Source organism: Branchiostoma floridae, chromosome 11 (assembly GCF_000003815.2).
Source record: "Branchiostoma floridae strain S238N-H82 chromosome 11, Bfl_VNyyK, whole genome shotgun sequence".
NCBI classification, from domain to species: domain Eukaryota; kingdom Metazoa; phylum Chordata; class Leptocardii; order Amphioxiformes; family Branchiostomatidae; genus Branchiostoma; species Branchiostoma floridae.
In genome coordinates this window covers 8,975,384-8,989,471 of record NC_049989.1, presented here as the reverse complement: position 1 = coordinate 8,989,471, position 14,088 = coordinate 8,975,384, and the positions used below count along the sequence as shown (strand labels likewise).

The 14,088-nt window shown below is 42.8% G+C and overlaps 1 protein-coding gene across 2 annotated transcripts; it reads left to right on the top strand.

The window, feature by feature from the left end:
* The first annotated feature begins 463 nt into the window (after nucleotides 1-463).
* LOC118426737 (2-hydroxy-3-oxopropionate reductase-like) lies at nucleotides 464-8,592 on the top strand. 2 transcript variants are annotated; one of them, XM_035836290.1, is made up of 11 exons: nucleotides 464-481; nucleotides 857-904; nucleotides 2,081-2,210; nucleotides 3,280-3,379; nucleotides 4,178-4,321; nucleotides 4,909-5,053; nucleotides 5,705-5,850; nucleotides 6,389-6,592; nucleotides 7,206-7,300; nucleotides 7,941-8,049; nucleotides 8,164-8,592. In XM_035836290.1, exons 3-11 carry the CDS (start codon nucleotides 2,104-2,106, stop codon nucleotides 8,236-8,238), a joined length of 1,125 nt encoding a protein of 374 aa, XP_035692183.1. In that variant the 5' UTR covers nucleotides 464-481; nucleotides 857-904; nucleotides 2,081-2,103; the 3' UTR covers nucleotides 8,239-8,592. The 2 variants fall into 2 exon arrangements, with proteins under 2 accessions (XP_035692183.1, XP_035692182.1); XM_035836289.1 differs by lacking the exons at nucleotides 464-481; nucleotides 857-904 and having other exon boundaries at nucleotides 1,893-2,210.
* Nucleotides 8,593-14,088: the final 5,496 nt, after the last annotated feature.

The window sequence follows — 14,088 nt, the reverse complement described above, 5'->3', positions numbered from 1 at the left end:
AAAATGATTAGAACAAACCATTTCTTTTATGGGGACATTAAACTTTAAGTTACGAATACAAGGTCGACTTTTTCAACATTGACAAACTGTACAACATGAAATGGCCTGACTAATATGATTCGCCTACCGCATGCAGTGAAAAGTAGGTTAGATTAGAGCAATAGGATTATTGCTAATGAATTTTGGTTTGTCCCTCCATTGAAACTCGGTAGCTCTTGGAAATAGCAAATAATAACTAAAATTTTCTGTGCTGTCGCGTGTGAATTTATGCACTGACACGTGTGCCAATGCTTGCTTTTTTAGATGGATTGGATTATTTGCTGGTTTGCCTTTTAAATATCCAAACGATGTATGAGATATTTTTCGTTTAGTTCTGAGATTGTTGCGAAAACCGCATGGCGGCGCTTTTACCTTGGCGAAAAGTAGGTCATAGTGTCAAAAGAAACTGATATCGTTGCAGAACGAGCTGGCTTGGTTACAGGTGATGTACTTTTTTCAGTGCTCGCCTTATATCTTACACTGAATGTGGGTTTATACTTGATGAAAAACTTGCTTATGATACACTGCGAAGCGAAATAGTTGCATAAACTAGCCACATTACCTAAATGGCGTCCTCCAATAAGAATGTAGTACATAGCATTTGCATCTTGATACTCAAAGAGTGCTTGAGACGGTCTATCTGCCACCAAAAGACAGGTGAAATGTAAAAGAGAAATAGGTAACAGGCTTTTCATTGACGTCGTACTAATTATGATTTAAATCCTTCGACTACCATGTTGGCGGGTAATTGAATTAAGCAGTAGCATCTTACGTACCTTTATTTTGAATCTTTAACTAATCTTCGTGTGATTTACAGGCATACGCTGACGTCAAATGAAAAGTCTGTTATGTTGGTATATCTAAGGTAAGTGGTGGGCGAAGAATTTCAATTACCAAGTCTTTTTGGCATGGGACTGATACGGTTTGCTAGTTAAGTTGTCATGGTGGTTCGTACACCTTATCTGCGTTGTGAGTCAAATCGACGTCCTAGAGCTCCGCTTGGACAAAGTCCGATGTATGTGTATGTGTGGACTCTTGACCGGTTCGCATGACTTAATCGCGCTTATTTTGCATGTTTGCTTACAGCTACATTCTGGGACATGTTGGCTTTTCTTTGTGTATACCATATACAAAGCCCCCGTCACAGTTGGTCTAACATGGCGTCCTAACTACTCCTTATCTACCACCGACTAAGGTTGACTGTTCAGATGTTCAGCAGAATGTTCAAAATGTTGTGAAAATTCGTAAGTTGTCGGATATCGTTGAAAGGTCGGGTGACGCGGGATGGGTTGTGAAATGGTTGAGAGGTAGTCGATGGTGGTGGCGTGGTATTGAATCAAGTTTGGAGGTGATAAATAGTTTTCCCCAGCATATTGTGTCTAACTACATACCTCCACCAGAATCTCTTCTACCCGTAGCAGCAACTTTTAAAGTCGGTTGGAACCGCCATGCAACCAGTGAACCACCAGCCAACCGCCAGCCCACCCCACCCCAACCTACTCATTAGCGAACGCCCCCTCTGAATCACAGCAGACGAGGAGGCCATGGCCTGTTAACGTTAATCATTACTCAATAGCCAGGTGCAGGGGGACGTGAGTCGTCCAGCATTTTACGTGTTTAACTTCTTACATTGAGGCAAAGAGAAAGACAAAAAAAAAACAGGAACGTTGAGAGACCTTCTACGGAGTGAATCTCTGTCAATTTAAATTCGTTAGTTGGCAATTTGTTCGAAATCAGTAAGAAAAATTTGACAGTCTGGGGCAAAATTTCAGAATGGCTGGTGGCCGAGTCCGAAAGCAATTCGGATGGAAGTACTAGTAGTTCGTGAGTTACTCAATGCATGTGCTGTCGTGTACTGGTTGGGAAATGGTTGTGACATGCTCACTGCAGCTGTGACAGACTCACGTGGTCTGAAACGAGTCGGACCAGTTTCCAAGGCCAACCCGCCAACGTTTTGTGAAGGCCCGGGGTAATGTCGCAGTACGGAATGTGTGGCAGGGCTTAACGTGTGTGCACTTAGGCATTGTTTCCTCGCTTCCAGGGCACATATTCAGGCTGATCATCATGGCAAGCGCAATACTACGTACGGGTTCTGTGTTGAGGAACGCCCTGCAGCAGTCCAGAGTGGTTCAGCAAGTCGCTACATACAACTTGAAGACTTTCTCAACCAGGTAAGGCCAAGGTCACATTACCACAAAGGGGCCCAGCCGGGCAGCTTTCGGGAACGATAAGTATGATCTATAAAATACAACAAAAGCACAAAACGGACCGAAAATAATTCAGCAACATGCATTGTGCATATTTGTTGGCATAAACTTTTTCGTTTCCGCAAACAGCCCGGCCAGGCCCCGGGTAGAAAATGTTACCTAGGCCTCATACATGTTTATTATAGGATAACGTCACATTTCAAAACCGGAGCCCGGTCGGGATGTTTGTGGAAACGGTAAATGAAAATGTAAACGTATACAAATATGCACAAATAATGCCCACGACTATCATCTTTACGTGTTGTGTAGTTTGGCGTCTTTTTATGATATCATAATTTATGTGCACTAAAGCTGCCCAGCCGGGACCCGTTTGGAAACTTGACGCCATATAAGCCTTAACGATCGTGCATACACTCTTGTTACCTTCGCAAAGGAGGCTACTAAGTATTTTCGGTGCCGTTACGCCATCTGTGTCAGTGTGTGTGTGTGTGTGTATGTGTGTGTGTGTGTGTGTTTGTGTGTGTGTGTGTGTGTGTGTGTGTCTGTCTGTAAACAGCATAACTCGAGAAGCTGTCGCTGGGTCAACACGATATTTGTCAGGTGGGTGGGGTCGGATGAACAAAGGTTATGTTTGACAATGGTCCCCTAACGGCTTTCTCTGGCAGAGCAGTAGAACTTCCGACTTCGATATCTCGTCTCCCGGCTTTGATATCTCGTGCTATGGTTTTAATTTTATAGTGGTATATAGCACTTGGGACAAAGACAAAATTGGTGTAGGTTTGTGCCCCCTAGTGGCTTTTCCAGAACTGCAGGGGCATTTGTATTCGATTGCTTGTTTGGTGGGATTTTCTTACTTGGAGTTTTCTTTTGTAAGTTTTACAAAAAGTAAAACGAAGCCTTCAAAAAGTTGCCAAAATTATACGCTCAAAACGTTCCTGGTCTTATCAGCTACAACAATTCAACTCTCCTAAAGAACAAGTATGTTTTACTTTACTGTTGTTGATATTATTATTATTGTTGTTGTTGTTTTCAGTCCAGTGACAGGTAATCTCGCAAGTCAACATGTCGGAGTGATAGGAGGGGGAAATGTTGGGAGAGCAGTTGCCCTGGGTCTTATTAAACACGGCCATAAAGTAAGGAGAACATTCTTAATATTGCAGACATTACATCGACTGGAAAGATATTTCCAATAAACATACTTGAATATCCAATATATGGTAGCTTTTCAGTATATACACTAGTAAACAGGGATACACAAAGTTCTTATCATCATTAGGTCAAATTGTCTTGTGTTTTACGAAGGCAGAAATGATTAATATTGTAGGAATACAACACTAAATATGAAATACCATAAGCAGTTAGTATGTTTGTCTTTCAATTTGATAGCTCTCACAAATAAAAAAAAAGGTAAATTCATGAAAATGCGCTCTTGAATCGGCATACTTGTTAAAGGTTTACTGAACACTGTCTGTTTATCACATTATTTTAGTTCAAAAAAGTTTTCCAGTCGAAAACCGCATTAACTTTTACACGTGATAATGGTTGTCACAACTGGCCTAAATTTGTGTTTAAGAGAGAAAAATGTGATAGACAGTTATTGAAATAACCGTTCGGAAACATGTCATTATCCTCCCTCACATTAAGCGCGATTCGATCGGACGACGAGTCTGCGAGCTCTAAATTACGAGGAGGCATGACCCTGATGCCGACGAAGAAATGGCAGAGTTCCCCCTTCCCGTCAGGGTCATACCTCCTCGTAATTTAGAGCTCGCAGACTCGTCGTCCGATCGAATCGCGCCTAATGTGAGGGGTATTAGAATTTCCAACAATCAACAAACCAACTATCACGTTTTCTGTCCTAAAATACTATTCAGGGCCAAATAAGTGTGTTAAATAGTTAGTCTGTTCACTGCACTGTTTTGACTTGACAGGTGACAATGTATGACCCTGATACGTCCAATAAAAGCGAGTTGGAGTCGCACGGGGCCACCTGGGCAGGCTCGTCGGTAGAGGCGGGCCGGGCTGCCGAGAAGGTTCTCTTCACGGCCCTGCCGGCCCCGCCTGAAGTCAGACAGGTAACGGAGCCGGCGCTGTTGTCTGTCGCGCAAACGGTTGTAGCCATTTGAAACTGTCATTGCCATATGGCATTGGCTGCAAATACACACGATGATATTATTATTATTATTATTATTATTATTATATCTCTAACCTGTCTATACCATACCAGATGGTTTCATAACTACTGGAGCGAGGGCAGACAAAAAGCAAAAATGTATTTAAAGCAACAGTTAAATCACAAATGCACCGCAGTATAATGATAGTGGGTACAAATGATCTTTAATTTATAGCCGTTTCTGTATACGTATCAAAACGAATAAATCCTGCAATACACATACAGAGCCACCCCAAGGAAATGTAGTCACCTATACTTTGACCGTCAATGTATTAAAGGTGTATCGAACATAAAACCATCAGCTTTCGCTATGTAGATGTTCTTTACTTTCATATCAAAAAGTCTTAAAATGCCGCACGACAAACTGCATGAAAGGGCTTGGACCAATGATACGTTAACACTTCTTTCCCTGTGAAGAGTACTAGTACGTAACGTTTTGTATTGATACCTGAGATTTTGTGGTGTGGATATCTACATTTCTGTCTCAAGGTTATGGAAGAGGACGGCGTGTTGGACCTGTTGAAGCCTGGAAGCTGTTGGATTGACCACACTACCACGGATCATGAGGAAACCATGCGACTTTTCGCCAAATCGCAGGCTAGGGGTGTGGACATGCTGGAGTGCCCCCTTACTGGTAAGGACTGTACTACCGACCGGCATCTTGGATCTAGCAAGTTTTTAAGTACTGCTGTTAAACTAATGAGAAGAAAAACATAAATAAAGGATTCAATTGCACATATAACTTTATCATTGTTTCGGTCTATTGAGGCTTATTGATATTATATCACATCCAAATTTAAAAAGACATAAATCTTCAAGTCCCATTCAAAATCACTTCAAAGTCCTTTACCACTTCTAGTTTCAAACAATAAATGCTATATTTTGACCATAAAATTTAACTCCTTTTCCGCACAACTTTCTAAGTATCATAAGTACTTCTTTCTATATAGTATGTGGGGAAGAACAACCTCAAGCCAACCGTTCACACTTACGCCACATCTTCAGAAAAGACGCTGGAGCCGCATGTTTCCCGTTTAGGAACTTTATTCGAACCGACACACAACAAACATGTTTCGCCGTGTGGCTTCCTCAGTGTTATCTTATAAGTACTTCTTTCTAGAATTAATCAAATTCATCAATATTATTCATGTCCAATGGCTGACCCTTTCAAAACCCAGGTGTAGCTCTATTGTCTGTTTTACACAAGGAAATACACACATATGCAGTCCATGTGCACGGTTAAAGATACCAACTGATTCACTGATTCTCCTCTCTGTGAGTTCAGGTGGAATGGAACTTTTAAAGGCCGGGCTGATGACTGTGTTGGTCGGAGGAGACAAGGCTGTTCTGAACCAGTACGAGCCGCTGATACGAAGTTATACGGATACTGTTCTGTATATGGGCCCGGCGGGACATGCCAGTATCGTCAAGGTGCAACAAAAACCTCTTTTTTACATGCTCTGTAAACTACTTATCAGCTTACTTGGATATACTACCCATCATTAGACAATCTGTAAACTTTCACTAGACCTTGAAATATTCTTGTAAGTAGGAATTATGCATCTTGATTGCCAACTTAATAAATTAAGGTTTCTATAGCTAGTGCATTGATGTAATTCATGATTAATCGGCATTTTATGGGAATTAGGGGTAGCAGCATGCAGCAACATGCAGCAACATGCAGTTTGAAAGGACTTCTGCCTTAACCTTGGTAAAAGACTTTATCAATCAAGATTATACCGTGGTTTTCATCACAGCATAGAATATATACTGAACGTTACCAAATTTTTCAACAGAACAGAACCAGTCCTTGTTATGGGTTGAGTAATCCACCAGCTTTATGACGTCATCTGATGCAGATGAGACACGTGACTCGGTGAGCAGTGGATCAAATACTGCGGATAACCTATAGCGTCTCCCGACACTATTCAGTGATGAAGATTATTTTACACATGTATTAATATTTCAGGTGATCAGCAACATGCTGGCCGGAGCGCACATGGTTCTCACCGGTGAGGCCGCCATGATGGCGAAGAGAAATGGCGTCAACCTGAACGCCTTCTGGAACGGAATCCGTGCATCCGCGGGGAACTCCTTCGTGTTCGAGACCGAAGCACCCCTCATGTTTAACGGCACGTACCAGCCAGGATTTGCCATCAAGCTTCACTGTAAGGTAACTTCAATGATTCTCCAAAGGCTCCACTCCTGAGGCGTAGTGAAAATATAAGGGCAGCGGCTTCGTTATAACATTTGAACGTTGTTTGCTGGTTGCTTTTTCACATTTTGGATGTGCGCACTTTTTGCACGTTTCGGTGATCTCCTTGCATAAACTGGTGTTTATCGATCAAAGTCTATCATCAAAATAGCATAGCATAGTTTGGTGGCAAATTTATAGATTTGTACAGAATATCCAGATATTCTTCCTTTGAGTATCTTGCAGAATCAAATTAGATTTCTCTGTCACATGCCATCGAACCTAACTTAAAGAAAGCACATAAAGCGAACAAATGGCAATCCAAAGTTGGCTCCTGTGTAACAATACTAGTAGTGCCTTCCAACAATACTACGAATATCCGAGTGCGCACGTGCACGTGCGCCTTCATGTGTTTTGGGTAAAACCTACAGCAGCTATATAGCATCTTTGCACTGAGGATGTGTATACCATTTGGTTCCATTCCACGAAATATACACTCAAGTGATTATAACAGATTTTGGGAAACAAAGAAAACATTTATTTCTCTTGGGTCATGGACGCCACCACCTGACCTTTCTGTTTTATTTTCAAGGACCTTGACCTTGGTCGGAAGTTGGCGTTTGACACGGATGTGCCGATTGATCTCCTGAGCATGACGGAACAGATCTACCGTCGCGCCATGTTTAGGTAGGAAATAACTTTTAGTTGGTCACCTCTTTCTTGCACACGCCTCAAGGACGGATTCATTTTATGCTCAAAAAAGTTTTCTTAATATCGGTCAGTTATTAAAAAAGGTGAACAGAAATGTTATGAATCAACGCGCATATTAGACGTCAGGGCTCGAAATTCATTTTTGGGATAAGGTGCACTGGTGCACCCAGCTTAAAAAAATGAGTGCACCAAAACATTTTTGGGTGCACACTAGTTTTATTATTAGTTTATTACTTTAATTTAAAAATTTAAGTAATAAACTAATAATAAAACTTAGGTACAAGCTATCAAATTCTTAAACAAGTACCATGACAGACATTTTCATAATCTTTCTAATACTTAGATGTCAAGAATATAATGTGTACTTGATATACTTGATATCTTTACATACATAAACGTAAGAAAATATTTGGGTTCACCCTGAGCACCCACAGAAAATAATTGGGTGCACAGCTCTAATTTTGGGTGCACCTGGGTGCACTTGCACCCAATATTTCTAGCCCTGGAAGTAAAATTGGGTCATTCAGTAGTAGAATTACGAAATGCCCCGCCCTTGAGACGTCGCCAGAAAATGTTCTTGAATATGATTTAAATATTTCTGTGTTCATTGTTGAAGGTACGGACGGGATGCAGGAAGCTCACATCCTCCTAAGATGCTGGAAGAAGATCTTAAAGTGTCTCTTCGGACCGAAGGATATGACACCTGGAATTATAGTATCAAAAAGGTCAGTATTGGCGTTTGCTTTATGACATCATTTACATATATCACTATCATGTTCTTCGTCTTAGCATTTACTTGAATGTTTATTTTCTTCATATTTTGTTTTTATTTTCATCAGGTGGAAAGTGACACCATTGCTGTAGTTCATCATGGTATAGGAGACGAAGCCAAAAACTGGGCGGACGATTCATAAACAGACTTACAGAAACCTAAAAAATCATAAAATAGTTGATAGCCTCAGCAGAGTAAAATGAATAAATAAGATTATTTTGATGTAAGCAAGTCTTGACAGTGGAGGACTAAGAGAAATAAGCCAAAATTAAATAAAGACAATTTCAAATTAACTGCAGAATATTATTTCACAGCAGAAGAAATTAAACTTGTCAAAATCATATATTGAATTTTTCTTATGTAAAAAGAACGTTGTGAAAGCGTGGTATTTACCTAACGTTTTTGTCATTAGAACTTACCAAAAATAACAGATTATAATTAGTCTGCTGATCCCTGACATTTCTGACTCTACCAATAAAAGTTTTTTAAAAATTCATATGAATGTGAATTTTCATATGTTATTCAAGGTTAGATATCCAGGTAAATTGTAAGACAAATATTTACAACCGGATACAATACAAAGATTACTTCCGGCCGTTTCGGTGAACTTTTCTTCATTCTGTCGGGTACCCTAATACCCGCCTCACATTATATACGATCTTCGGACGTACTTTGCGATCGCAGGAAGGTCGGCTGATTTTAAGATCTTAAGTTGGTCTTGCGTATTTTTCGCCCAAAACCTGTTCCCCTCACATAAAAGCGAGCCTCGTGCGATCGACTGTGAATAAACCTATGATAATGAACCTCCCATGACCTCTTGCACGCGGACAAGGGAACACAAAACGCTCCTCAAAAAAGGCAAGAGATCAATAAATGTTGCTTATTTTGTTGTCGGAATCTTTTTAACCAATGAATGGAATGCGCGGGCATAATAGAAATGACACAAGAAAGGAAAGTGCTTCACAAAGCCAACCTACATACTGCCACAGGGGCCGCAATGTTAGAATTACCCTCACATTCCCAGAAATTCAATATTTGTAAACAATCGGAAGTCGGGTGAACGTCACCCGAACGTCGCCCGACTAACGGGCGTTCGCCATCCGATTTACGTTTACGTACGAGTCTGTGCTCGCCTATCGGTCTTAAAATAGCCCTAACCCTAACCTATCTTCAAGGCCGCCAAACTTGGTATGATTTGAAGGGTATATTGGTGGGTACTTGTAAACTGCAAACCATTTGAAATACCGTGCATAGTTGTCGAGATCTGAGCCCTAACCCTAACCGCAACCCTAACCATAACCCTAAAATAGCCCTAACCCTAACCTATCTTCAAGGCCGCCAAACTTGGTATGATTTGAAGGGTATATTGGTGGGTACTTGTAAACTGCAAACCATTTGAAATATCGTGCTTAGTTGTCGAGATCTGAGCCCTAACCCTAACCGCAACCCTAACCCTAACCCTAAAATAGCCCTAACCCTAACCTATCTTCAAGGCCGCCAAACTTGGTATGATTTGAAGGGTATATTGGTGGGTACTTGTAAACTGCAAACCGTTTTGAAAGATCGTGCTTAGTTGTCGAGATCTGAGCCCTAACCCTAACCGCAACCCTAACCCTAACCCTAAAATAGCCCTAACCCTACCCTATGTTCAAGGCCGCCAAACTTGGTATGATTTGAAGGGTATATTGGTGGGTTCTTGTAAACTGCAAACCGTTTTGAAATATCGTGCTTAGTTGTCGAGATCTGAGCCCTAACCCTAACCGCAACCCTAACCCTAACCCTAAAATAGCCCTAACCCTAACCTATCTTCAAGGCCGCCAAACTTGGTATGATTTGAAGGGTATATTGGTGGGTACTTGTAAACTGCAAACCGTTTTCAAAGATCGTGCTTAGTTGTCGAGATCTGAGCCCTAACCCTAACCGAAACCCTAACCTAAACCCTAAAATAGCCCTAACCCTACCCTATGTCCAAGGCGTCCAGACTTGGTATGATTTGAAGGGTATATTGGTGGGTACTTGTAAACTGCAAACCGTTTTGAAATATCGTGCTTAGTTGTCGAGATCTGAGCCCTAACCCTAACCGCAACCCTAACCCTAACCCTAAAATAGCCCTAACCCTAACCTATCTTCAAGGCCGCCAAACTTGGTATGATTTGAAGGGTATATTGGTGGGTACTTGTAAACTGCAAACCATTTGAAATATCGTGCTTAGTTGTCGAGATCTGAGCCCTAACCCTAACCGCAACACTAAGCCTAACCCTAAAATAGCCCTAACCCTAACCTATGTTCAAGGCCGCCAAACTTGGTAAATTTGAAGGGTATATTTGTGGGTACTTGTAAACTGCAAACCGTGTTGAAACATCGTGCTTAGTTGTCGAGATCTGAGCCCTAACCCTAACCGCAACCCTAACCCTAACCCTAAAATAGCCCTAACCCTAACCTATCTTCAAGGCCGCCAAACTTGGTATGATTTGAAGGGTATATTGGTCGGTACTGACCAAGGTAAACCAAGGTATGGCCAAGGTATGACTAAGGTATGACCAAGGTATGACCAAGGTTTGACCAAGGTATGGCCAAGGTATGGCCCGTGATCTATGTCCTAGGTATGACCAAGCTATGACCAAGGTATGGCCAACTTATTCCCAAGGTATGGCCAAGGCATGACCCGTGAGGTATGACCAATGTATGACGAAGGTATGGCCAAGGTATGACCAAGGTATGGTCAAGTAATGACCAAGGTATGACCATGGTATGACCAAGGTAAGACCAAGGTATGACCAATGTATGACCAAGGTATGGCCAAGGTATGACCAAGGTATGACCAAAGTATGACCAAGTTATGGCCAAGGTATGACCAAGGTATGACCAAGATATGACCAAGGTATGACCAAGGTATGACCAAGATATGACCAAGGTATAACCATGGTATGACGAAGGTATGGCCAAAGTATGACAAAGTTATGACCAAGGTATAACCAAGGTATGGCCAAGGTATAACCAATGTATGGCCAAGATATAACAAAGGTATGGCCAAGGTATGACCAATGTATGGCCAAGATATGACCAAATTATGACCAAGGTATGGCCAAGGTATTCCCGTATGGCCAAGGCATTCCCAAGGTATGGCCAAGGCATGACTCAGGTATGGCCAAGGTATGGCCAAAGTATGACCAAGGTATGGCCAAGGTATGACCAAGGTATGGCCAAAGTATGACCAAGGTATGGCAAAGGAATGACCAAGGTATTGCCAAGCTATGACCAAGGTATAACAAAGGTATGACAAAGGTATGACCAAGTTATGGCCAAGCTATGACCAAGGTATGACCAAGGTATTGCCAAGGTATGGCCCGTGACGTATGGCCAAGGTATGACCAAGGTATGACCAAGGAATGACCAAGGTATGACCAAGGTATGGCAATGGTATGACCAAGGTGTGACCAAGGTATGGTCAAGGTATGACGAAGGTAGGACCAAGATATGAGTAAGGTATGATCATTTTATGACCAAAGTATGGCCAAGGTATGACCAAGGTATGACCAAGGTATGGCCAAGGTATGAACGAGGTATGGCCAAGGTATGACCAAGGTATGGCCAAGGTATGGCCAAGGTATGACCAAGGTATGACAAAGGTATGACCAAGCTATGACTAAGGTATGACCAAGGTATGGCCAAGGTATGACCAAGTTATGACCATGGTATGACCAAGGTATGGCCAAGGTATGACCAAGGTATGACCAAGGTATGGCCAAGGTGTGACTAAGGTATGACCAAGGTATGGCCAAGGTATGACCAAGGTAAGACCAAGGTATGACCATGATATGGCCAAGGTATGGCCAAGGTGTGACTAAGGTATGACCAAGATATGACTAAGGTATGATCATGTTATGACCAAGGTATGGCCCGTGAGGTATGGCCAAGGTATTGCCAAGGTATGGCCAAGGTATGACCAAGGTATGACCAAGATATGACCAAGTTATGGCCAAGGTATGGCCAAGGTATGACGAAGGTATGACCAAGATATGACTAAGGTATGATCATGTTATGACCAAGGTATGGCCCGTGAGGTATGACCAAGGTATTGCCAAGGTATGGCCAAGGTATGACCAAGGTATGGCCAAGGTATGACCAAGGTATGACCAAGGTATGACCAAGGTATGAACAAGCTATGACCAAGGTATGGCAAAGGTATAAACAAGGTATGACCAAGGTATGACCAAGGTATGACCAAGGTATGGCCAAGGTATGACCAAGGTATGACCATGGTATGACCAAGGTATGGCCAAGGTATGACAAATGTATGACCATGGTATGGCCAAGGTATGACCAAGGTATGACCAAAGTATTACCAAGGTATGGCCAAGGTATGACCAAGGTATGGCCAAGGTATGATCAAGGTATGGCCCGTGAGGTATGGCCCATGAGGTATGACCGAGGTATGACCAAGGTATGACCAAGGTATGGCCAAGGTATGGCCAAGGTATGATCAAGGTATGACCAAGGTATGGCCAAGGTATGACCAAGGTATGGCTAAGGTATGACCAACGTATGACCATAGTATGACCAAGGTATGGCCAATGTTTGACCAAGGTATGGCCAAGGTATGGCCAAGGTATGACCAAGGAATGACCAAGGTATGACCAAGGTATGGCCAAGGTATGGCCCGTGAGGTATGGCCAAGGTATGACCAAGGTATGGCCAAGGTATGGCCAAGGTATGGCCAAGGTATGGCCAGTGAGGTATGGCCAAGGTATGACCAAGGTATGGCCAAAGTATGACCAAGGTATGACCAACGTATGACCAAGGTATCACAAGGTATGGCCCGTAAAATATGGCCGAAGTATGACCAAGGTATGGCCAAGGTATGACCAAGGTATGGCCTGTGTGGTATGACCAAGGTATGACCAAGGTATGACCAAGGTATTGCCAAGGTATGGCCCGTAAGGTATTGCCCAAGTATGACCAAGGTATGACCACGGCATGACCAAGGTATGGCCTGTGTGGTATGACCAAGGTATGACCAAGGTAAGACCAAGGTATGACCATGGTATGGCCAAGGTAAGACCAAGGTATGACCAAGGTATGACCAAGGTATGACCAAGGTATGATCATGTTATGACCAAGGTATGGCCCGTGAGGTATGGCCAAGGTATTGCCAAGGTATGGCCTAGGTATGGCCAAAGTATGACCAAGGTATGACCATGGTATGACCAAGGTATGGCCAAGGTATGAACAAGGTATGGCCAAGGTATGACCAACGTATGGCCAAGGTATGGCCAAGGTATGACCAAGGTATGATCATGTTATGACCAAGGTATGGCCCGTGAGGTATGGCCAAGGTATTGCCAAGGTATGGCCTAGGTATGACCAAGGTATGGCCAAGGTATGACCAAGGTATGACCAAGGTATGGCCAAGGTATGAACAAGGTATGGCCAAGGTATGACCAACGTATACCATAGTATGACCGTCCGAAGTATGACCAAGGTATGGCCAAGGTATGGCCCGTGAGGTATGGCCAAGGTATGACCAAGGTATGGCCAAGGTATGGCCAAGGTATGGCCAAGGTATGGCCAGTGAGGTATGGCCAAGGTATGACCAAGGTATGGCCAAAGTATGACCAAGGTATGACCAACGTATGACCAAGGTATCGCCAAGGTATGGCCCGTAAAATATGGCCGAAGTATGACCAAGGTATGGCCAAGGTATGACCAAGGTATGGCCTGTGTGGTATGACCAAGGTATGACCAAGGTATGACCAAGGTATGGCCAAGGTATGGCCAGTAAGGTATTGCCCTAAGTATGACCAAGGTATGACCACGGCATGACCAAGGTATGGCCATGTGTGGTATGACCAAGGTATGACCAAGGTAAGACCAAGGTATGACCATGGTATGGCCAAGGTAAGACCAAGGTATGACCAAGGTTTGACCAAGGTATGACCAAGGTATGATCATGTTATGACCAAGGTATGGCCCGTGAGGTATGGCCAAGGTA

Excerpts from the sequence above, each read along its gene's own strand:
- LOC118426737 (XM_035836290.1), top strand. The coding sequence starts at position 2,104 with ATGGCAAGCGCAATACTACGTACGGGTTCTGTGTTGAGGAACGCCCTG. Across the intron at positions 3,380-4,177 it reads TTATTAAACACGGCCATAAA|GTGACAATGTATGACCCTGA; the intron begins GTAAGGAGAACA and ends TTGACTTGACAG. Across the intron at positions 5,851-6,388 it reads GACATGCCAGTATCGTCAAG|GTGATCAGCAACATGCTGGC; the intron begins GTGCAACAAAAA and ends TTAATATTTCAG.